Genomic DNA, 24,052 nt, shown 5'->3' on the forward strand with positions numbered 1-24,052 from the left:
GCGAGCCGAGCAGCTGGTTTGACGCGTTTGCCTCGCCTTCCGGCAGATGGCGTGCCCTGTCAAACCAGCTGTTCGGCTCGCATATAGCTCTCGTCTGCGACAGCTTTTCTCGCAGTTGACAGCAGTTTCTTCTTAATTTCAGGAAATGCAGGCAAGTACCGACGTTTAATTACATCTCAAATAACGTAGACCATAATATGCTACCCCGTGAGCGAAGTTTGCTCCCGATTAGGCCAGTAGTTTGCTCACAGGAATTTTTTTAATTCCCGCACATAAAAACAGAATTCTCTGTATATGTGCGTGTCCTCCTTGGTGTGCTCTGTTGCTTTTACTGTGTTTTTCAGCATGCCAAAGCCACTAAATAAAAATTTTTGAAGCTCACATTCTGCAAGTCATACACTTAAGCAGATACTGTCAACATACTCTGTGCAACGCACTCAAAAATCATAGTGCGTGCAGCAAAAGAGAAAATTTACCGATCATATTTCGAAGTAAGTGTAACACTGCTTTGGCCAACTGTGAACAGACACCTCTTAATGGAATGTCCAGCAGCCTTGAGTCTCATACAACCCAATTGACTTTTAATTAAATGCTGCCAACAGACAACCCCCACAGTGGCAAATACTGCAAGCATGTCTGTTTATTCATTTTTTGTAGAACATTCTTATGAGAACAACATTACACCAGAAGTTCAGCAGAGATAGCTATCTTCAGAGCCTTGACAGAACTTGAAACTGCAATACTGATGTGACAAAAACATTTATATTGAGCACCTGCATACCACTGTGAAATGCTGAGTGCACAAGATACTGGCTTGGCAATGCAAAATTGTATGTTGCCTAGAGCCGACACTCCACCAATGCTACACAGCCAAAAGTTTTCCAAAAAACAGCCTTCACATAAAGAATTCAGTCCAACAACTGAGAGAAATAGTCATTTGCAGAAGTAATAAACATTAATTCAACTAAGTTTTGCTTGCAGCTACTAACTTTTCTTTCCACTTTGCATTTAAATGAAACAACAAATGCACATCAGGGAAGAATAGAAAACAAATAAATACGTAACACCAGGCTTTACCGTCGGCTGTCCACAGATCTCACCAGGTGTTACAGAATATTGGTTTGGTTTAGTTTATGGGGTTTAACGTCCCAAAGCGACTAAGGCTATGAGAGACGCCGTAGTGGAGGGCTCCGGAAATTTCGACCACCTGGGGATCTTTAACGTGCACTGACATCGCACAGTACACGGGCCTCTAGAATTTCTCCTCCAAAGAAATTCCACCGCCGCGGCCGGGATCGAACCCGCGTCTTTCGGGTCAGCAGCCGAGCACCATAACCACTTAGCCACCGCGGCGGCCTGTTACAGAATATTACAATCAGCAACCAACAATGCTCAAGATTTCAATGCAACACATAAGAGAGGAATGTTCTGAGCTGTGTTAGCTGTGTTCTATGGTTTTCCACACCACTGAGTAGTTGTCAGCACCTCCTCATTCAAAAGTTGGTCACACACTGCCGATAGCCCTTTATGTGGAAGGACAGTAAAATGTAAGGCATGCTTCTTTGCAAAGTGGTGGTGCTGTTCAGTGCTGGAATAAACACAGGTACAGTGGTCCACATTTGCGACAGTTTCAAGAATATAAGTGTGCTTAAATACAAAAACATGGGGCAATTCAAGACCAACATTCAGCTCCCTTTTCAAATGTAGCTCTTGCCCCACAAAACTACAAATCACACTAAACTTGCCGTGCGACTAGCTCACTGTCACAGATTTTCGCCTTATCACTTCACTACCACCGGACGCCGAACATAGTTCCTAGATTGCCACTTTAAATGCATAAGATAAGGACAATCGTGAACTTTCATTCGACTAAGATGCTTCACAACACATTACGCCCGACCTAATGACGTGTTGGCTCATATGAACACTTTGCATGGATATCAAAGCATATGCACATAAAATAGTTTCGCTGCTTTTGTGTGCCCTGCAGAAACTGCTAGAAACAGTATAAAAGTTGTACCCTTGGGAACACACATTTAAAAGCCCACTTTGTTAGGTAGGCTGCTGTTGATACTAATTAGTAATGAAATAAATAGGGACTTTTCACACATACACTACTTCACCCTCTGAGAATCACTGTGGATGAGCTTCAATTATGTTATGCCTTTAACATTTTAATTATTTTACTGATATTCCTAACTACTATTATAAAGTTGCTTTTGATTGTTTTTCAATTGATAACACCTTAATTTTGGGGTGCCTTCTAACACCAACACCTTCTGTTGTGCCTAGTCAGGAATCAAGTGCACAAGTTCACAAATCAGGATAGGTTTACATGCAACACAACTCACCACTGCTACGACTGATCTTTTCAAGCTTCGTGCTGTTTCAGCACTGCAGAAAGGAATTCATTTCAGTTAGCAATGTACACTTCCATAAACTTTTTCAAATCAGAGATGCACAAGATGGATATTAAGAGTATCACTACACTGAAGCTGTTTCAATGACAGGCAAGGAATCCACAGCCTCTGCGAATGATACTAATTACATCTGCATGATAAAATCAAAATGAAGTACCATTGTGTTTCTTCACCGGGATAGTAGCGCAAGCTGCAGAATATTTGCATCCCACCTCATACTTTGTACAACTGATGGTCTGCGAGAGAAAACTAGCCGGTCAGCCTAAAGCCACTGACAATGAACAAATCCTAAAAATCAGTTAAGAAAGCAAGCCAAGCAGTCTCTTTCACTAATATATTCATTCACACTACATTGTCTTGCGCCATTCCCCACTCGTATAAGATATGACTGACATTTAGCCACGTGTGCCCACCACAATATACTGACACAAATACACAACGGGGCCTTCTTCGCGTGCTTTAAGTATAATGTTGGTGCAGTATCAAAATACGTATGATCAACAAAAGTCAAATGAAAGCCCGTCATCCAAACCTTGTTTCCCCAACAAAATCAGAGCACGCAAAGGATCGTAACACCTAACAAAAGAAACCCCCTGCTCCAGGAAACTTCTAGAATATCGACAACAGAAAAGGGACAGGCTCAATTCAATCATTTCAGTTATCAAGTACAAGTAAAGAATTAGTACTAGCGACACGAAACAGCATAGTTGAGCCAAGGTGTGACTATGTACACTGTACACAAAACTGCGAAATTAACATCTCGATATCTAAGTCATCACTGTAGTTTTCAATTCGTAACAACCTACCGGTGTTTGACCTTTGATGTAAGGACAAACTAAGCTACACAATGCTCTTCTCAGGTAAATAATTGCGTCAAGGGCCACTTTCTTCAGTAAGCCTCGTGCACACTCGTGCGTACACGCAATAAAACGCCCACACGGCACTGTGGATCAGCTGGCACTGAAAGAGGTGCTTCTAGTCTCGTACACCGCTATCCTTGTGAAACGTCTCCTCATGACCTCGCTGGCAAGAACTGAGCTGGAGGTGCAGCTGATCTACTCGACTCTTCCTGTCAGAGACCCAAGAGTTTTTCATTGTACGGGCTGAGAAGTTGCAGTGTCCCGTTCAAGCCATTGGCTACAGGCTTGTGCTGGTCAGCTGTGCTGAGCAAGGGATTCAGATCCTGCGAAGACAGGGGCAGCGACTTCCGTGCCGCTTTGTTTGCGTCATACTTTGCCTGCAAGTTGAGAAAAAGGAGAAGGACAGGACAATGCAGTGATCAGTACCATGTGATCAGTACACACAAACAAAAGTCAGCATCTGCCTGTGTGACAGCAATTTTGAATCTGACAATAAAAACAATTTGCTCACCTTCAGTAAAAAGTACAAACTATCGTAAAAATAGCTGTTATTATTTCGGTTCCATCACGTCACTACACACTGCATGAGAAGTGCTCTTTTTCAACATGAGGAGAAGTACATTAAGGGCTTTGATTTATATAAGCACAGTCTTTGTCAAAAGTAACCAGGCTGCATGGTTTGCTTCTAGCTCGTACAGTGGAGCCCTTAAAGCTTCCCTGAAGCTGAAATCGTTGTTGAAGGTAAGGACTGGGGGTCTTCTTACCCTCCAACACCTTTTGATCTTTAGGAAAGCCACAAGGGTTCCACTATACAAGCTATAAGCAAACCATGCAGCCTGGTTACTTTTGACAAAGACTGTACATGGAGTTTAAAAGTACAATGACACCACTGCCACAGTTGTAGATGATTATGGTGATGTGGAGTCGATGCTCTTTGTAGTTAGTGGTTCCTCACTTTCCAATGTTATAAGCTCATGATGCCTGTGCTCACTTTCCAGAAAAAAACAATATTGCCGCAAATCTTTATACTCTGTTTGTTCATTTGTCAAAGCAGCCTGCACAGAGCTTTATCACTTTGTTTGTGACGCAAGATGTGACCAGATTTATCTCGATTGATCACATCCAGGTGGAGCCAATTCTACATTGTTCTAGACTGTTGTGGTGACCTTGCATGAGTCAGTCAAATATAAATAGCTTACTCCTTGCTAGTATCTTTCTTTCTGTTTTATCAATATTAAAATAAACAGTTTCTCAGACATTGTCCTCGACAAATGTGATAGAGCAATATCGAACCTGCAAGACATCAAGCATCCTACAATCATCATCATCAACAAATTTTCCTTCACAAGATCGAGAGAGAGAAAATCAACTTCACACCTCCAGCATACAAAGCAGACGCTCGAATGATTAGGCCAGCATTGCAAATCCGAAGACAAACATGAAGTCGAACATTTCTGAAGAATTCTGAAATTTTTCATCCATCCATCCAAACGGTATTCAGCGGAAAGGGCTTCAGTCCCTAGCGGGATTTGAACCACTGCAGGTGCAAACATAGTACCTTCATTTGCCGATGCCTAGACCACTTGGCTATCGCTGTATTCTCTCGGGCAGTATGTTCCAATTGATAGACCCAGGTGCTATTGCTTTTTCTTTATCGTCATCTTTCACCCATCAGTTTTTCACTTACAAATGCCCAGTCACAGTAGTGCTGCCAGCTTGCCCATGCAATAAAAGTGGATGAGTCAAGAGGTAGAAAGGCTCGTCCATGTCGCCAAGGGAAGCTTGGTGAGAAGGTAGCTCCACGATCGAAGAAAAAATTCCTCCCATACACCTCTGCACATTCCAAGCTCGTAAAGCGTGGGATAGTTAAAGCGGCACTTAAGAACGCCATTGGCAGGTCTTGCCCACATGAGATGTTCCCAAGTGTGCAATCCCAGGCCGAGAGACTGTTGGGCGCAGGTTTTCCCAGCCATGTGTCATGACTGTGGCACTTCCCTTCTGAGGGAAGTGCAGAATGTGAAGACCAGGCGACTTCTTAATCTAACGTCTAAGACGACCGTCATACCTTACATTCACAAACTGTCCCATCGGGTCAAAAAATGTGCGGGACGCGTTGGCATTCGAGTGGTCTTTTCTGCACCCAACAAACTCGGTGCCTTGTGCCAGCGCGTCAACAATGACGAACCATCGCACGCCCCGTGTGGCATCAATCATCAAGGACTTTACACTGACTGTCAGTGCGGCGCGGTCTATGGCGTGCCACTCTCGTGTGGTAAAACGTACGTTGGGCAAACAGGCCACTGTCTTAACACCAGACTAAGCGAGCACGCCAGGTTACATTCTACAGGAACTGGCAGCAATCTAGCCATACACTGCAAAAACTGCCAGTCAAAAAACTGCACATCTTTCTTGGACCGCACGAGCGTTATTAAGAAATATAGATCGAAAAGAGCAAGGGAAGTCTTCGAGGCACTAATCATTCAACAGAGAGGACAGAACTGCGTCAGCAAGCCATCCATTAAGCTAATTGACAAAGAAATTCGCTATCTAACTTTGTGACTTGTGCATGCACCAGCAATGACTGCACTTCATGTATCTGAGCGTCTGTACTGTTTACTTTATGTTTTTATGTTCTTACTTTTCGGATATATATTTCGCTTCTGGCGGAATAAAAATCGAGTTGCTAGCAGCGCCTTGTGCTGTGTTGTTCTTCCTTCGTCCTGTGTCTAGCACTGTTTTACTTACAGGTAGCTTAAGCTGTGTCATATGCTGCTAAGGCTACAGGAAAGTGGGCAAAGGCTACGACACATCAAGCAGCGATAAATGCTCACTGCACTACCTAGCCCAAGAGAGAGCGGCTGAACGCAGCAGAACACGAAACACAAAAACAGTAAGTGATGCCAACAACACTGATCAGCTAGAAGAGAAGTGGTTGATAGAGGCGGCTCTTCAAGCCTCGAAAGCAGCCAGGGAGGCTATGTGTGATGCCTAGCTCAAACAACACACGAGGATGAATCTAGTGAAGTTGTGGTTTTCTTTTCTTCCTCTTTCTTCTGAATTAAGTTGTATCTAAGAGAATTCCTATATTAATTTTCCTCTCATCAACAAAGGCTAGAACAGAGACAGAATAAAAAGCAGCATTCTCCTATGCCTTCGATGGTTTCATAGACAGTTGGCTTCTTTCAAAACATCATCTTAATGAGCTGCTCAACTCGCCTGTTTATGTCTGCTCTGCTCTATTCATGTCTTCTCTTAATGTTGCCCCTATCACTTTCCTTCGTGTTGCTTGCAATTTTGTTTAAAGACTTTTTATTAGCCTCACACATAAATATACCAATTCTCTTCAAACACAAGTGGTAAAAGACGGGAGCAAAGGAAGATAGCCCTAAAGTACGTACCTTGTTGTAGCACAGAACACCTAGTACCGCAGTGAGCATGCCGAATACGTTCAGAGGGGTCACTGGGTTGTGCAGCATAACAAGAGACACACCAATGACTGCAATCCGCTTTGTCGCATTACACACGGAATAGGTGAGCGGGGAGACCATGTTGAGCACGGTGAAGGCAACCAGGTTCTGGGCAAAGTTGAGCGCTCCATCCAAAAACAGCAGCAGCAACACTGTAAATCCGTCTGACTGCATAAACTGAAACAGGAAAAAAATAAACGAGGAAGTAGTGCTACATTAATGACTTTGTCACAATGAGGTTTCCTTTTGAGCCTAAGAAAAAGGTTGCGGACTTATGCAATCCCTAAAACTAGATGTGTGAAATGTTTGAAGGCAGTTTAATGAAATGCATGGCGCTAAAAATGTTAGAAAACACGCAAGATGGAAAAAAACAGTGAGAAAAGTAGCCTTGCCCCCTGTTCCCATTGTGTTGGCACATATACATTCACGACGAAATTAAGAAAAAGAAGAAAAATTGCTCTTCACATGCTGTCTAAACGATGGACGAGACCGTCTGTGTGCATTACTTATTGCATAACCGGTTAATCATATGTGCTGCAAATGATGCACACATCATGATCACTTCAAAAGCAACAAACTTAACTCGGGCAGAGTTTGCAGAAAACAAGAAAAACATAAAATCCCGTGGCTGCGGTTACACAAATCCATAATACAATACACCATACTTCTTGAATGATTGGTCTCCTTTCAGATGTAGCCAACACAGACTTCCCCACTGGCACTAGTCTTAAAGGATGCCAGTACTTGTCATTCATCACAACCCCAAAAACAATTCCCACCACCTCATAATATAGCACGCTGTCACCTGGGAAACTCTAGTGGCATGTGGAAAGCTGCATCTGGGCTAAGGACATTAGTGGAAGGCCCCAAAATGATTTTGACCACATGGTGTTCTTCCAGGTACACTGACCCTGAGCTTCTACAAATTCATATCATCAAGACAGTGAGGTCAATCATGATTGTACCTTTGAGACTCTATTGAAACAGGAAGCTTTAAATATGCAGGCTCAAATTACTGCATGCTTGTGGCATTACAAAGTAGGCCCCTCACGCACATTAACATTTTCAAAGAATCACGACTGAAATAAAAAGCCTGCCCTACAATGGATAAAAGATGCTGCCACTCATAACTTGCATGTTCTGAGGTCACAGCAAAACTGACCTGTCATTTTACTGGTGACAGCCTGTAATAAGGCCATAAATTGGAGCAAAAATACTCGGCTCTCATCGAAGGCAGTAGAGGTATAAGCATGGGCCAGCACATCATGATACAATAAAAGCTCGTTATTTCGAACTTCAAGGGACCAGAAAAAAGTTTGAATTGTTGAAATAACTAAAAAATCTGACAAGAACCATTTCCATCATGGTTCTACAGAAAAGCACATTCCCCCCCCCCCCCAGCGCTTTATCGTGTGCTCAAGTAGCGTCACTATAAAGTGGTAGAATTTTAATTTTGTGCACCTTCTTTTAGGTCTGGTTCGAAAAGCTACATGAATAGTACCTTGTTTGCAATCAGTTCAGCTGGCTGTTATAAAAGGCGATCTACAACTTTTCCACTGAAACTTTTTCCCAAAGGCAATATTTAAGAAGTAAGCTAGTTAGTTTTTAACTAATTAATGAGTCTTGCATAACAAACAAAAATGCTGCAGATTAGACCACAAGATGCTCAAGAGCACTGAGTTGGTTTTACTCACCTAGGACACTCCATCTTTTCTAAAAACAAACTGACGGAAAGATTATGAAACCTGCTGCGAGAAAGCTTCAATAACAATTCAATTAACCCTCGGTGATTACTTTGATGCAATAACGCTAATGAGTGCTTTTACGAGGTGGGTAGAGGTGGGGTGTGGAGGTAGTTGATAGGTGGCACTTGTGGAGGGCAGCTAGTCTTCCCATTTCATCTTTGAATTTGATTTCAGGGCTGCTTTTTTGTTCGTTGCTGAGTGAGCTAGTAGTGGGTGGAGGCCTTATGATGGGTAGAGGCAGGTAGGCTGGTGATGGGTAGAAGTTCTGCAGGGTACAGTTGTGATGGTGGGCGACATTTCTTGAGGGTGACAGTGAGCGGGGTTGGGGTGGGGATGTGTATCGAAGGTATCAGTGGGTGGGTGGGCATCCCTCTAGCTAGAAAGTTGCACTGTGGAAGTATGTGGTGGGTTGTAATCTTGGAGTGTAGAGACATCACTCACCAAAGCCTCACACAGAAAACACCGGCATTTTCACCAAGTACCACTGTTACTGCAATTACAGTAAAACTTGGCTGCATTTAGCTGGGGCAACAAGTATATTTGAATTCATTGGAAAAGGAAAGGTGGAAGCTGAGGTATTCATAGAATTTTGGGTGCTTAGAGAAACCAAAAGCACTCCAAAGAACCCTTCCGTGAACCCAGTAAGAGAATTCGTACCCAGAAAATACCATTAAGCGATACTTGTCAGCTGATGACAGTGTTTTCTCTTTGTAGGCGTGGCATGGGACCTTACCAGAGAAGTGTCCTTGCTGAAGCGGCGCGCATCGAATATAAGCCACACTGGGATGAAGAAGATGAGCGCCAGCCTCGCGAAGGTGTGCAGCAGCCGTAGATAATGAAGGTTGGTGTCGCGAATCACCTGCATGAAAATTTGGCAGCAAGTACGTGAGCAAAAGTCGAGTGGCAGAATTCAGCAATTACTCAACTTTTTAATGGATATAATACGATTTGTATCACCACCCTGCCCCCACAAGATACAGGATACACAAAGCTAGCCACTAAATAATGCCGAATTTGGGCCTTGCTCATCTTATGGAGGTTGTAATTGTAAAGGTAGTATTTAGCAAGAAATTTATTAATTTATTAGTACCTCAAAAGCCCACTAAGGGCATACACGAGAGGTGGGCATATACATCATTGAAAAAAATCAGTGATGAATGATTTGAAGTATTCCAGGCCAGGATGGATGAAAGCTTCAGCGGGGAGGTCGTTCCAGTCTCTTGCGGTCTGCGCGAAGAATGATTTTAGGTGCGCAGAAGTAGATGCTCGAGGTGTATAAACAGCTTTCGGATGACTGATGCGAAGTGAAAGGCGGTATGCAGGGGTGATAACGGATTGGCTGAAATGCGAATGATAAAACTTGTGGAAAAGGCAGAGTCTGGCTATTTTTCGATGGGATTCAAGGCTGGGGAGGTTAGCTTTTGTTTTCAATACTGTTACGCTCGTATGATATGAGTAATCAGAATATACGAATCTTATCACTACACTTTCAGCTGAACTTCAAGTCATGATGCCAAGAGCAAAGCCTGTTATCCAAGGACTACTTAGAATCTTCATTGAACCAATGTGGATCAATGCAAGAATCTTTCTACTTTCTAGGCAGCTTATATTGGGATGCTACAAAAAAATTTGGCCTGTATCAACAAAATATGGCATTCAAGTGACAAAGTTACCACTCTCACCAAAAACAGAGCTTTTGTGGCTATAAAAGATCAAGAAATGAAACACGTGTGTCAAAATCAGCGGATGATTTTGCAAGTAAAATACATCAATTCCCCTAAACATTTGACCAACACTGTTCCCACTTCGAGTTATTGATCAATTCGCTCTCGCCCTACCATAAGCTTGCCGTCCCGGTTAGCTCAGTTGGTAGAGCGACTGCTCCGGTGTAGCGGTGGTCCCGGGTTCGAACCCCGGACCAGGACGAATTTTTCTTTACGAAGTTTCTGAGAAAGCTGTATAGCTTTCCTTTGTAGCCGTATGGCTGCGCTTGGGTGGATGCCAATGAGTAATTACTCCATTATTACAAGTAAAATACATGTGGCAACTAAGATTTTTTTTTTTTTAGCGGTTCCCAGAGGCTACAATATACTGCCATTCTCTTCAGAATGGTTGCAGCCCATTCTTTTCATTAAGGATGCCATGAGTTTTAATCGACTGGCAGGAAGATTTTTACATCCCGTTTTCTCGAAAATAAATGCATCTTTTGCTGCTGTACAAACATTGACCTACCAAGAAAGAATGGGTTGCCAACCGTTTCGGAGTGAATGGTAGCCTAGCCTCTGAGAACACCAACCAAAAATTGGCATGATACAGTCAAGTCCACTTATAACAATACTGGTTATAACAATATATCGGATATAACAATGGTCGGTCATGGCACCATCAGCTTTGCCATGTGTTCTATGGTAAAATAAACTGCTTATAGCAATGCTGTCAAGGCACATTATTGGTTATAACAATTAAATCTGGTACTTGAGTGTCAACCATTGCAGAAAAAGAAAAGAAATGCTACAACCACACCAGCAAAACCATGCTTACAACACAAAAGCGTGCATGTGTGGGGCCGACCAATGGACTAAGCTGGCGCAGCAACACCACGAAAGCAAAAGAGGCAGGCGTCATCGCGGCAGGAGAGCTGCTGCATTGCTGCATTGGCTACGCACGCCATGCGTACCCCCAATCAGTCAGTGCAGCACGCGTGCATGCAGCCAGCTCGGCTTTTCTCTTGTCAGCTGTCACCGCACCCTTAGTTCTGCATGCTTCTTGAATTTCCCATAAGAATAGCTTCCAAAAAGCCGGCTTGATTCCTGTGACGTCGAGGTGCGCAAAGCTCCTGGTGGCGCAGTGATGGCGGTGCTTTGGTCATCGGTGAACGGTGAACATTGTTCTGGTTTCCTGAAGTTCGATTTAACGAGCTTTTACAAGCATTAGAACAATCAAACCCCTCTGGGTATTTACTGTCAATAAATGCTCTGAAGTTTGTCATCCTTTCTTTTTTTCGGCACAACCCTGTTATAACAATTATTGGTTATAACAATGGTATTTCCATGGCACTTGAATATTGTTATAAGTGGGCTTTACTGTATATGCACTTCACTTGCGAAATCAGGCAGTTGATGGCAACACTTCTATTTCATTTTTTTTTTATAAATTCTCCGTTTTTGGCAAAAGTGGTCTCTGTGATTAGAAAGCAGTACACTACCAATACAGGCTAACTCTAAGTGCATTCAAGTTTCAATTAAACAATTCATCTAAATTTCACTGCGAACCAAAGGCTAAAGCTTTATCCTTGCTACCTGGAAAGCACGTAAGGGGCTGGTTTTAGATGCACACGTTTTTGTGAACGTAAATTTTAGTTCCAGAAACTAGGTAGTATTCCAGTATAAAAAGTTTGCTGACATTTTAATAAATCTAAATATGTAATATAAACCATTACATGAAATCTTTACGCAGCACTAGTATCTTTACCTCTAGCTCGAAATTCATTTTAAACAAATTGCTGCTGAGTTCAAACCAACTTTCTAACTTTATAATGAAAAAAATTAAACTTTGTTTCTAATACAGTTTAGCCCGTTTATAACGAAACCACTTATAGCGAAACAGCGGTTATAACGAAGGGATTTCAATTTCCCATTCCCATTTTTGCATTTTCAATACATTTTGGGTCCGGTTTTAACGAAGTAAATAAGACCGCGTCAGCGGACATAACGAGGAGATTTAATACCAACCGAAAAATAATCTGCCAATGAACACATTTTTGCGTCCTTGAGGCGATTTTTTCCGCGAAAATAAGAGCAAAATTCGGCTGACGGCGTCCTTTCGTGGCGTCGTCTGCTCTCCTGCGGAGCGAAAGGTTGCTTCACTGCATCGCATGGCACGCCGGTCTCGTGTTGCGCCGTCCTTGAACGGCGTCACGGCGTAGAGCGGTAGAGCACGCCGCGCAGGGGAAAAATGTAAAAAAGAAGAGACGATTTTTTTTTTCGATGACGTCGCAGAGAGCGGCCGTCTTGGCCAATCGCGGTTCTCTATTTCTCCCAGGCAGTCGGCGCCACGGCTGGACTGCAGTCTGCAGGAGGTGTGGCAGCGCGCGCTTTGTTTTATGTCGGTATGCCGATGTTTGCATTTTTTTTTCGTAGTCCGCATATTACGAAATAGCGGATATAGCGAAGTGATTTCCGATTCCCGCCGACTTCGTTATAACCGGGCTAGACTGTATACAAAACCAGGTACAAAGGATCGCCATTAATTTGAATTTGCTTTATCTGAGCACCCAGTTGATTCACACTGATGCTTTCGTCCAGTCAACATCAAGGGTAATAAAACGGGCCCTGTTATTACAGACTCGACCACCTCAAACAAAGACACAATCCAATCCGTTAGAAACAGCCCTAGTGTTTTAGTGTCCTCCATTCTCTGAAGCTACTCGTGGATAAATGAATCCGACCATCCTACTCCACCCACTGTTCCCTACCTCCTGCCTTTCCCCTACGGTTAACTTTTGTTCACTTCAACTAGCTTAATTGGAACAGCTGGTATTCAAACTGACGCTTGCATCCTGTGAATATCAAGGGTATTATAAAAGCTCCCAGTGATTCAAGCTCTGCATAATCAATAAACTTTATGGCTCCCTTCGAGTTAACAATAACAAGAGTAGATAAACTTTTCTATATCTTGATACAGTTGACTAAACATAAACAAATCCTGTTTCTTAACTGGATATTTAAAACAATTAGAGCTTGATATGCAATGGCATCTGCAATCAATAAACAAAGAATGCCATCTAAAATCTTTCTGCAGGAACCAGACATCCTGCTTCAATCACAACAAACTGAACATAAACAGAAAACAACCTTTTTGGTGTATATGTTCTGTAGCGAGAAGCCAATGGTCGACACCAGGGCACTGATGAGACCAATCATGTCAAACGAAATCTCGGTCATGGTCGCAACCATGACGCCAAAGATTATGGGCAACAGCGACAGATACACCTGCAAGTACAGACACATCAGTGTGAAATGTTGCACAGAACAGCAGAAACTAAACATTTCTATGCACAGTTCCAGTGTCCTTGTTGATGTGGGAACAAAAACATCTGGCTTGTAGATAAATAAAGAGAGACTAAAAGAAACAAAAACATAACAAGACTCCAAAGGACAACCGCTAATGTCACGGCTCAGTTGTCAGAGCACCCCCTATACACAAACAGGTTTTGGGCTACTGAAATAATGTAGAACAAAATATGAATGATGTGTCATATTTTATTCTACAATACTCCAGTTTAATAATGGTCATAGTGGTAAGATGTGGCTAGTTTCTTCAGTATTACTGCTTACAGTCTACTGCTCAGACATGCACACACACGGTAAACTTAGCATTGCTAGCAATCTAAGCATCATCGGGCTTTGTAGTCACACTTCTCATGCGCAAACCTATTTTATGTCTCGTCTGCTATGAATATGTGTCTAAGTAGAGTGCAAAAAGCAATAATAATACTTCAAAAGCCACATTTTCTAAAGTTCCTTACTTCAAATAAATTGCACAGTACCCCTAACCTTCTGAACAAACTGAATAACAGCTGCTAGCTTCTTCTGTACCATAAAAAAAGGTCATGTAGACAGCCTCTTCAATTTTCGTAGAAGGGAGCGCTTGAAGCATTCAAGCACTTGTTGAACTGGAAAAGAACCAACTACTTGAGCAGTCAATTAAAAAAATTTAACTGAGCCATTTCCAAGACAAGTATGTTTTAACCACTTCTGAGCTAAGTTAAGCTCGAGGCATAGCCATTAGATAAACCAACTTTCATCACGCAAATGCATTTTCTTCATATCTAGCTGATAACTTTGACTTAGCTATGCACTCTACAAAAATCGAAATGTCAAAAAGGAGCTGACAAAGGAAAACTCAAGATTGATTGAGATTTAAACCTGCAATTGCAAAACCTGTCGAAAATGAAAATGACAAAGAGGAGCTGCTTCTTAAACCATGGATAGTGACGCACTGCACTCGACTCCAAGAACTGAGCATCATTCAGACTCATTGCATTACACTGTGTGTGGAGCTGCCGTCAACTATTGCAGGCATCGCTAATCACTTCCCTTAAGAAAACCATTTTCCCCACCTAGTCCATGCACGCCTGAAAAAAGCCAATGATTCAAGTTTGCAATGTAAAACAGCGACGCTTATTTTTGCACAAGCATGTATAAGATTTCATATAAAAGCATCACAATGGTTGGAAAATGAAACACCGAAACACAAGAATTTGTAAATTAAGTACTACAGAGGAATCAGGGGATCACATATATTTTTTTCTGAAGATGCACATGACACTAGAAAGGCGGAACAAAATGGCACTATTACGGGTTGTGAAATCTGCCTACACGACTATGTTTAACTCTTTATCTACCACACCCATTGACCATAGTTAGTCCACAAACGATGGATGCGAACGTCAGTTTTAAACACTTACGTGCCATTCTTGCACATGCTGCGCCATATGCCTTGAAGCTAGAAAATTAGTTTAATTTTCTCTTTAGTATGTCTTTTTTTCGTGTGACAGTGATTTTTGAACTGCTTATGAAAACAGCAGAGTGTAGAAGTTCAGAATGGCTACCTTCGCCGGCGGAGCATGCACCCTGAAATGCAGCAAATCTCTTAATTAAGCTCCGTTCACTGTTGATTTTGTTGTCAACTAGGCAACAGTGACTCTGAGGATATTGCCTCATCATCAGACTTTAGTTCAAAGGGTGAAGAAGACCTGAAGAATCAGCCCAGAACATTGGTGATAGCATCGCCAGCAGTTCTTTCTTTGGCCCCATTGCGATCGACTCTGCGAACATTTTCAAAAGGGTACTGACGTTTCCACATCAAACTTGGCAGGACTGGATACTGCCTGTGCTGCAAAGGGTTCACCCAACTGTTTCGCCCAATGGCATGCTCAACTACTAAAGTGAACCCTATGTTTGACTTTCTTTCTATTGTCCTAGCTAGAGATGTGAATGCCTGAAAAACACTTGAAAAATTGCGGGGAAAAAATGTTACTTTTGTTGGTTTTTTTTCATGGCTGAGAAGAAGGACTGGTTGAAACAGTGCGACATCATCAAAGGCGGGAAACTACGAAATTTTAACCAGTACTAGTGAGCACTGGTACTGCGCCAACTACAAGGAACAGAATAGAAATGGAACAGGGATAGAACTGGAATAGAACTAGAATAGAACTAGAATAAAATTGGAATATCCTTAAGTGCGCCCTGCAATTTTTTTTCTTAGCTTATGCTGTAACTGGCGCAAAATAACAAAGGACCTATTTTCATTAACAGGCACTGCAGTAAGCATACAGCCGACACTACAGCCATCAGAGGCATTGCCAAAGATACAAAGCACTACTTAACCAAACAAAAAGTAAGAGAACAACGACTTTTAGTATGTGGAAGCCATTGGTATGCAAAGCAACTCACCGTCCACGTCTGCTTTTCCTTCAAAATGATCCTAGATAAAACTACGGTGAATAGAGGCATGGTGGCTTTTACTGCAAAAGATAGAGAGGACAATGTTAATGCACACCCAGTGCCCCTTTAAAGCTCAGTGTAATGGTTAGATTCTCCAGTGTAAATAAAAAAAGTCGATAAAGTTAAGCCAAATTAAACTTTCAAAATTCAGTTTTAACCGAAAAAAAGTCAGTATCCTTGACATGCACATAACAGCTTGCTGGCTACTGAGTAGGAGTTCCATTAAATCACAGGAGAAAATTAATGTGCTTGGTGAGACGATGGTACCGCAGAAGTAAATAGTGAAGTGCGTTTTGACGTGTTGTTCCACTACCACAGGTGTATGCCTCAGTAGACTGGGAGGCTCTATCTTTTTGCCAAGCGCAGTCTCCTAGTGTAGCGCTGCTCTTTGTCATCACCTGTTTAGTGCAGCTACATGATTAAGAAGTTTTTTTCTTAACTGAGTGTATGGACACTGACAAAAAACAATGAATAAGCATCACGAAAAAGTGTAACGTTCTTCTTGCCATGACAATTCAGTGGCAGTTCCATAAAGCGGCAGTCCCATACAGCCGCCTTCAGCACTCAGACCACATTGAGCCCCACCCTCCCACTTAACCCAGCACTACCATCCAATGGTGCCATGGCAATCCAATTTTATAACTAAACTTCCACTAGTGTTTTTGTGGGAGGGGTTCCATCATTTAAGTCCACATTGTTACTTTTTCTAATGGCAACAGAATCTCCTCTAGCAAGGATGCAACTAAGTACGACTGTTCCTGCGTTAATTACTGGTAAACCAATTGTTTGTGCAAATAAAAATGCTAAATAAACTTTCAATCAGTCAGGGATGCCGTATCACATAAAAAAAACACATGGTTCATCATTCACAAGAAATAACATTCACCTTAAGCTATGCGTTAGGGACATGACGCGATCCCTTCAGCGGCCCGGGATCCTATTTGCATATAACTTTGCTAAACATGGTCATTCTGTACATTGTGTTTGCAGAACGTGGGGAATCCTTATGCCACTCATGGCATAGTGGTACAGCAGTTAAGAGATGCGCCACTGTACCGGCAGGTGGCTGTGTCAAATACAGCCACTAGTGGCGCTTGTGAGAGCCAGGTTGTTGTCCCCCAGTAACCTCTCACGCCCAGTCACCTACTACGGTGGGCAGTTTGCTCACAATCTGGTGGGCAGGTTGTGATGACATACAACCTGCCGACCTAAGTCACGTGACCAAGGTGGCAGGTGGGGCACCCGCTTTCTCGCTCACAATGCCAGTGCTAGATTTTGTGTGCTACCTCATAAATATTCCGCTTTATGATGCCACCGAAAGAACTTCGCCAAATTTTCAAGAAATAGACACCAAAATATCCAACCCCTACCTGCAAGCAAACAAATCTATTTGCAGTCTACAGCAGTCTATTTGAAATAATCAAGCACCAGCCTTTAAAGGAGAATAGACACCAAACTTTTGCTTGTGCGTTTCCTTTCTCCAAATGATGAGTTAGACATTAGTATATATAGAGCACCCCGTGGTACTCGCCTGCGACCGCTAAATAATTCATAACTGAATTTCTTCTCTCATGCTGATTTGGTTTTGGTTTCATCAGCTGAACCTAAACACCGTGTAGTTGGTGTTTAGGTCACTTGAGGCATGAGAAATTGGCTATATAAATGCTGATAGGTCATTTTTTGTGATTCCAGCCTAAACCCCAACTACACGTCACAGGCATCGTGCGGTTGATGAAACCGAAAACAAAACAGCACGAGACAAGAAATTCAATTACAAATTATATAGCGGTAGTACGCGCATACCGCATGGTTAATCATGTATTCTAATGTTTAATGCATCACTTAAAAGAAGAAAAGATGCAACTAAAGGCAGGTGTCTATGGTCCTTTAAGTGGAGCCGCCCAGGAAGGGTTTATTAGCAAGAAGAAAAAAGACTGCAGGCCTACTGTGATGAAGAAATAGGTTACGCAAGAGTTGCTAAGTTGCTTTCAGATGGTAGCAGCAATGTTTTCGCTGTGAAATACACAGCACTGTCAAGTTAAACAGTTTCTGTTTCTAAAAGCAAAGGTACAAACCTGCCAGTACAGAAACAATGCCTTAAACCTTCGCTACATTTTATCGTACCTGTCTCATGTCAACTCTTTGAATATTCCTGGAAGAACTTTTACAAGATAGCCGTCGTGCCACTGGACGTAACAGCAAGCGTTTGACACAACAAAACTCAGTCATCCATCGGAGTTTTGCTGGAGCAATGAGCAGTTTCGTCCTTAATCCTATTTATGCCCATGTGGTAAAATATGGTCATAGATGTCTCCTCAGAGCGGGTCCATTTGAATACGAACGTAAAACTGGGCAGTGAGAACAGCACGTCAGAAGCAGTCACCAAAAGCCACGCGGTATGTACTGCGACCCCGCTATAACACGTAGCACAAACCAGTTCCGACATTAGCATCTGAACCCTGAACCGCGTTTACGAAGTCGTTTATCAGGCGAGATATACCAGATCATGACTGCACATACAAGCCACGTCTGCGCGCGGATGACCCCCATCCGAGTAATGAATGGATGAAATCACCTGTGTGCGCGTAGGATACCGGCACCTTCCACAGGCTGACGTGTGACGTGAGCGAGCTGAAAAACTTGCCGCACGCTAGTGGCACAATGCAGCGCATGTAAGAGCCCCATTCGAGGTCCAAGTATGGTCTGATGCCCCACAGCGCGAACACGGGGCCCGAGTACACTGTGATGGAAAACAGCTGGACCATGGTCACAGTCAGCGGATATGGAAAGCTGTTGAGCACAACCTTGCCGACAACGTTGTTGCCCGAACTTATGCAGTACCAAAGCACGCACAGGATCACGACTTTCACGATCTCGGTCGTGTGGGACGCGTTCGAGGCCATCGCGCTGGCAGTTCGGGCAGTCGCGCGTCCTCGAAGAGCGAAACCAAAGTAGCACACTAGCGTATGTCACACGCGCTATCGACGGAAAGTTCCGCCGACGTGCCGATCGCTTCTGTCGCCGCTGCCGGCAGTAGCAGCTGCCGCGTTACCCATGCCACTTGTCGAAAGCTTGTGCGCACACACGTATTAGATGTTTAGCGCTGTCTTGAACCTTGGCGGCAGCAGGACCCACGACGCGGAACAAGCGGCAACCGCGGCGGCGGCGACGAAGCGGCAGCGGCACTGGCCACGTCGGCCCGCAGCAAGCCGCCGCAGCTGGCAGAAGCGAACAACCAACAGTCGCAAATCACTGCTTCAAAACCGATCGCTTTTGCCTGCAATTTTTAAAAACTTTCAGATTTTTGTGCAACCTATCAGGAGTAAATAACTCTGTATTTCGAAAAGTTGCAAAATTAAATAAGAGAAATTGGTTTTATATTTTACACAAAGATGGCGCAACAAACAGTTGTTATCAGTGTTGTTGCATATTGTAAAGCAGTTCTGAGAAGCTACATTTATTGACAGTTCTACAACTAACTTAATTACCAATCTGCTGTAGAAATCCGTCTATTATCCGGCCGCTGCTTTCAGCCGCTTCCGGTTTGGCAGTTGCATGCGGCACAGGCGGGAATTTCAAACCATGCATGTAACAGGCACAGTAGTAGCAAACCAGAGGAATGTGCCCTCACCTGCTTCTGCCAACACATGCGCATATAAACAATTAAAAACTGTCCCCTGAAGTTTATCTGAGAAAACCAACAGCCTGTGCTTCCTTAAAAATAACTGATGCGATTTCTGTTACACATGTAAAGATATGTGTTCTCTCAGTAAATCAGTTTACTTTCTTACCGCAAAGCCTCACTTTGCTTTCTGTCATATCGCTGCGATTCCACTGGAGACAAACTGAAAACTGGTTTCTTGGCAATGGAAAACCTAGTACTATAGCCAAGCCCAATACTTGCGTCACTTCCCAACGGGATGTCACATTGACGGACCAAAGTAAGTCTATTTGAAATAATCAAGCACCAGCCTTTTAAATGAGAATAGACACCAAACTTTTGCTTGTGCATTTTCTTCTTTCAAATGATGCGTTAGACATTAGTATATATGGAGCACCCCGTGGTACTTGCCTGCGACCGCTAAATAATTCATAACTGAATTTATTCTCTCGTGCTGATTTGGTTTTGGTTTCATCAGCCAAATTATGGCTATGACGTGTAGTTGGTTCTTAGGTCACTTGAGGCATGAAAAATTAGCTATATAATTGCCGATAGGTCATTTTTTGTCATTCCAGCTCTTAAAAGAGGCTTGAAGTGTATTTCAGCCTTTTTAGTGCAGCAATTGCCTAAACCCCAACTACACGTCACAGGCATCGTTCGGTTGCCTGTGCCGCCATCGACATGCAGATACTAGAGAAGCGCCGTGGTACACAAAGTTTGGAGAACTTATGCCCATAACGAAATGAACGGGCGCAACATGCGCACTTCGCAATCCCGAGAGCAGAATGGCTGTAGCTGACGGCCGCACTTTATTACAAACAGCTCGGAACTTTGGAGGTAACGCGCTCACATAGCCAAGAGTCTCCCGTCCAGAAGACATACGCAAACTAGTCGCGCCCATGCGGTGAGCAGAAAATAATAATACCTCGTGAATGCCACAATAACCACAGTATAAAAAGTGCACAGAAAAATAATGGCAATAGGCTTGAAGTATCAAAATACGGCCAAAAGCTAGAAGTGCAGTGAAATTCGCGCAGACCGCGCAGGAATGTTTAGTTTCCTTCATTTTAATTATCTAAAGATCGCTACAAAAACAGCCTACTTCGTATCGCAACTGGAACGACACATTGACTTTGAATTAAAGCAGCATGGAAAATAGTGACAAGTGATGCTGCCCAAAGGATATAAAATGTAACAAATGCAGTGTCTTTTCCATAGATCCAGCAACAAGGTGACCAACTGCAGTTTGCAAAGAGTTTATTCGCATCTCAATCCAACAAGCTAAAGGGGGCTAATACGCGCCCTTTCGCCAGGGGAAGATGAGATATGGACCCTGAAGTTAACAGTGGTCTAAAGAATGAAGGCTAAGCCGCAAACCGCGAGTACACGGGTCAGCTGATAATGTTTGGTCCGATTCACCCCAGGTGGCGGGCACGTCGAGGGCATGTTACGGCATGTCACGGGGCGGCCTTTGCTTTCGCTGCGTTGTCTCCTCCGACGCTAAGGTTACGGTCGTCGTCCGAAATCACCGGCACCCAGTTTCCATCGGGTCCAAGGGCCACGGCGTTGAAGCAGTAGTCGGCCGTACGCAGAATGTCCAGCGTGAACAGGTCCACGCGGATGTCCTGGACGAAAACGTGGTCACTGCACACAGGGCAGCACCAGGACGGCTTCAGAGTAGCCTCGTTGCAGCCGAGGTAGGCGTACACGTCGAAACTCTGCACATGGCGGCATCGGACTCCACGGCAGGGGACGTGGATCCTCCTTTGCGCCAGCGGGCAGTCTAGAGACACCTGCGCGCCACAAGAGGTACACATAGACAAAAACAATCGCTTAATCTATGGGTCGGCTTCGGAAAGCACAGACGGTTGATATTGTCTGAAGAACCAAAATTAGACTATAGACACCGAATTTTATTGCGTGTTTTCTTCTTTTAAATGGTGAGTTAGACATTAGAATACATAGATAATCGCGTGGCATTCGCGTACGACCGCTAAATAATTTATCATTGAATTTCTTCTCTCGTGCTGTTTCGGTTTCAACCGAACGATGGCTGTGACATGTAGTTGGTGATTAGGTCACGTGATATACTAGAAAAACAGTAATATAGCAAGTGATACGTAGTTTTAGGTCAATACAACACTTAAACCAGCCTCTTTCAAAAAACCTGGAATGACAAACAACGACGTATCAGCAATATACCGCAGATTTTTCGTTCGTCACGTGACCGAAACATCGACTACATGTCACGGCCATCGTTCGGCAGTTGAAAACGAAATAGCGTGAAGAAGAGATCAAATTATAAATTACTTAGGTTCGTAGACGAATACCGCGGGGTGCTCCATGTATACCAATATCTAACGCATAAAGAAGAAAACACGAAAGCAAAAATTTGGTGTCTATAGTCCTTTAAGTGATGAAATCGCGCATAACGAGAGGCTGAAAATTTCTGCTTACGGCATGTTGATGCAAAAACTGAAGGAGAGCATGCACCGTTGAGGCAGCTGAGGTGTACGCTTTGCCGAGTTGTAAAGGCCGGCTGCCGGAGATAAAAACGGCATGCACCCTTCTATTCTGCATAGCTGATGTCTAAACTACAAGGATGTTTTTTTCGCTGTTATTATGCTTCTAAAAGTTTTATTTTGGCTATAGGGACGCACCATCACCTGTAAGTCCTGTGTGTTGACCTGGTCCCTCCCTAAATGGGCTTGGATTAAAGCCAAGGTGTCTTCCCGTTTGTACGCGTACGGGGCTCCACTGCCGATACCCCAGAGCAGCTCCTCTTCGGAGATCTTCGTTACTTCGTGTACGTGCACTGTGACGTCCGACGGGATGGCTTCGAAGCATAAGACGAAGTCATTTGCGGGGAGCCGGTGGAGGAGCTGTGATATGTTGACCATTGTGAGCGGCAGGCCGTGGTAGTCCTTGTCATTGACGCTCACGGTGGCCGTGAGACCACTGACAGCCGAGCTCTGCGATTTCAGCGTAAAGTCTGCGAGCACCAGCGTCCGATGGGAGCGACTGTCCAGGGTCGTTGTGAAGTTTCCAGAGTAAGAAACCACGTCAGGGCTCTGGGTTGAGGTGACGGAATTCAGTTGCAACTTCTTTACTGAGGAGTAGAACGGCTGGACCGGTAGCATGGCGACAGCGGCGACGAAAGACGGGGACGTCCCGCTGTCTTTTACCTGAAAAGAAAGGAGCGGTGCCAGGAGTATCGCATATTGTTAAAAGAATATACCTTCGACTAACCGCCCGTTTGAGGTGTGTAGATAGTTTTCACGTGACATCATGGCGCCATCTATGGGTGTGCAGGCCAGCCTGTGCAGTACGTACGCGGGAACCGGTTGACGATACGAGGATTTGGGGAACGCCCAGGCTTCGCCGTGCTTCCTGGACCCAGAGATGACGCCGCTATGACGTCCATGCAAACTATGTATACTCTTCGGCACTGAGTTTACGCGGAGGGTCCGTACGAAATACCATTTTAAAAACCGGGAGAATGCCACACCGAGTTTACCGATGAGAGATCCATCGGTGTAAACAGCTGGAAGAGGTGTGCTGTCAGCTCGGCTTGCTCCGCCTGCTCATCGTGAACCGCAAGAAAAAAAATTACTCCGTCATCGTTAGTGTTTATGAGAGGGCGCGGACCTGTAGCTTGCGTTCTCAGACAGTGAACAGCCTTAGTGGCGAGAAATCTGCGCTGGAGCTCGTCTGAATATCTCTACAAGCACAGCCATCACTTCCGCGTGCTTTCGAAGGTTGCTTGCTGTTCCAGAAGCTGTAGTCGCGAAATATGCACGACGATGGCCTTGGGAACAATCTAAAAGTAGGCGAAAGCAAAAGTCTGGTATCGTATTCGACGTGAAATTACTAGGAGGGAATCTATGGAGAAGAAAAAAGACAAACATAAGCGAAGAACTTAACCGCCAGTCAGCCTGGTGGCGACATAATTAGTGTACGCTGCGTAATGGCTTCCGCCAGTCTCTAGCGAATCAAAGGGCGCGAGTGCTGAGATGGAGCGGTAGCCGTTGAGGCTCAATAGGGGCTCAGGTTTAAGAATGTAAGCGGCTCACCTCAAAACTGTGGCGACCAGCGCAACGTGCACCGTCGGCACTGTTGCGGCAAGCTTTCATCTTTTACTTGTAGCAGGATGGCATACTGTGGTATGCCATCCTGTATGGACATCCCTGTATGAACCCTAAATGGACAACTTGTACAGTTGCAGGAAGCTGACTCACAGTAAGGTTTCTTCCAATCAAAAACCCTCGTTCACAGACCGCGTTTTCATTTCCTGCTCTGCCGACTGAAGGGGTTAGCGCGAGAGGAGATGAGTCAGTCGCCCTCCACTGTATCCTTCCTCGAAAAGGTTGAAGGGGGGGGGGGGGGGGGGG

General features: G+C 44.0%; 2 protein-coding genes across 2 annotated transcripts; both read right to left on the reverse strand.

Annotated features, from left to right (window-relative positions):
* Nucleotides 1-622: 622 nt before the first annotated feature.
* LOC149365424 (solute carrier family 35 member E1 homolog) lies at nt 623-19,197 on the reverse strand. The gene is made up of 6 exons (XM_089542493.1): nt 18,576-19,197; nt 15,950-16,020; nt 13,346-13,483; nt 9,226-9,351; nt 6,679-6,924; nt 623-3,657 (listed from the first exon to the last, which is right to left on the reverse strand). The coding sequence occupies exons 1-6, from the start codon at nt 18,901-18,903 to the stop codon at nt 3,493-3,495; spliced, it is 1,074 nt and encodes a 357-aa protein (XP_089398619.1). The 5' UTR covers nt 18,904-19,197; the 3' UTR covers nt 623-3,492.
* Nucleotides 19,198-20,901: 1,704 nt separating this feature from the next.
* On the reverse strand, nt 20,902-22,810 carry LOC149365425 (E3 SUMO-protein ligase PIAS2-like). Its single transcript, XM_089584420.1, has 2 exons — nt 22,328-22,810; nt 20,902-21,454 (listed from the first exon to the last, which is right to left on the reverse strand). The coding sequence occupies exons 1-2, from the start codon at nt 22,799-22,801 to the stop codon at nt 21,119-21,121; spliced, it is 810 nt and encodes a 269-aa protein (XP_089440546.1). The 5' UTR covers nt 22,802-22,810; the 3' UTR covers nt 20,902-21,118.
* Nucleotides 22,811-24,052: the final 1,242 nt, after the last annotated feature.

This window comes from Amblyomma mixtum, chromosome 1 (genome assembly GCF_055824585.1).
Source record: "Amblyomma mixtum isolate Tamu chromosome 1, ASM5582458v1, whole genome shotgun sequence".
NCBI classification, from domain to species: Eukaryota; Metazoa; Arthropoda; class Arachnida; order Ixodida; family Ixodidae; genus Amblyomma; species Amblyomma mixtum.

Bases quoted from the DNA above. Each gene is read 5' to 3' on its own strand.
- LOC149365424 (XM_089542493.1), bottom strand. From the start codon at position 18,903: ATGGCCTCGAACGCGTCCCACACGACCGAGATCGTGAAAGTCGTGATC. The intron at 16,021-18,575 runs GTGATTTCATCC...TATCTTTTGCAG, and splicing joins GGTATCCTACGCGCACACAG to TAAAAGCCACCATGCCTCTA. The intron at 6,925-9,225 runs GTAAGGTCCCAT...TTCCTGTTTCAG, and splicing joins TCAGCAAGGACACTTCTCTG to TTTATGCAGTCAGACGGATT.
- LOC149365425 (XM_089584420.1), bottom strand. From the start codon at position 22,801: ATGCTACCGGTCCAGCCGTTCTACTCCTCAGTAAAGAAGTTGCAACTG. The intron at 21,455-22,327 runs GTGATGGTGCGT...TGTGGCGCGCAG, and splicing joins TCAACACACAGGACTTACAG to GTGTCTCTAGACTGCCCGCT.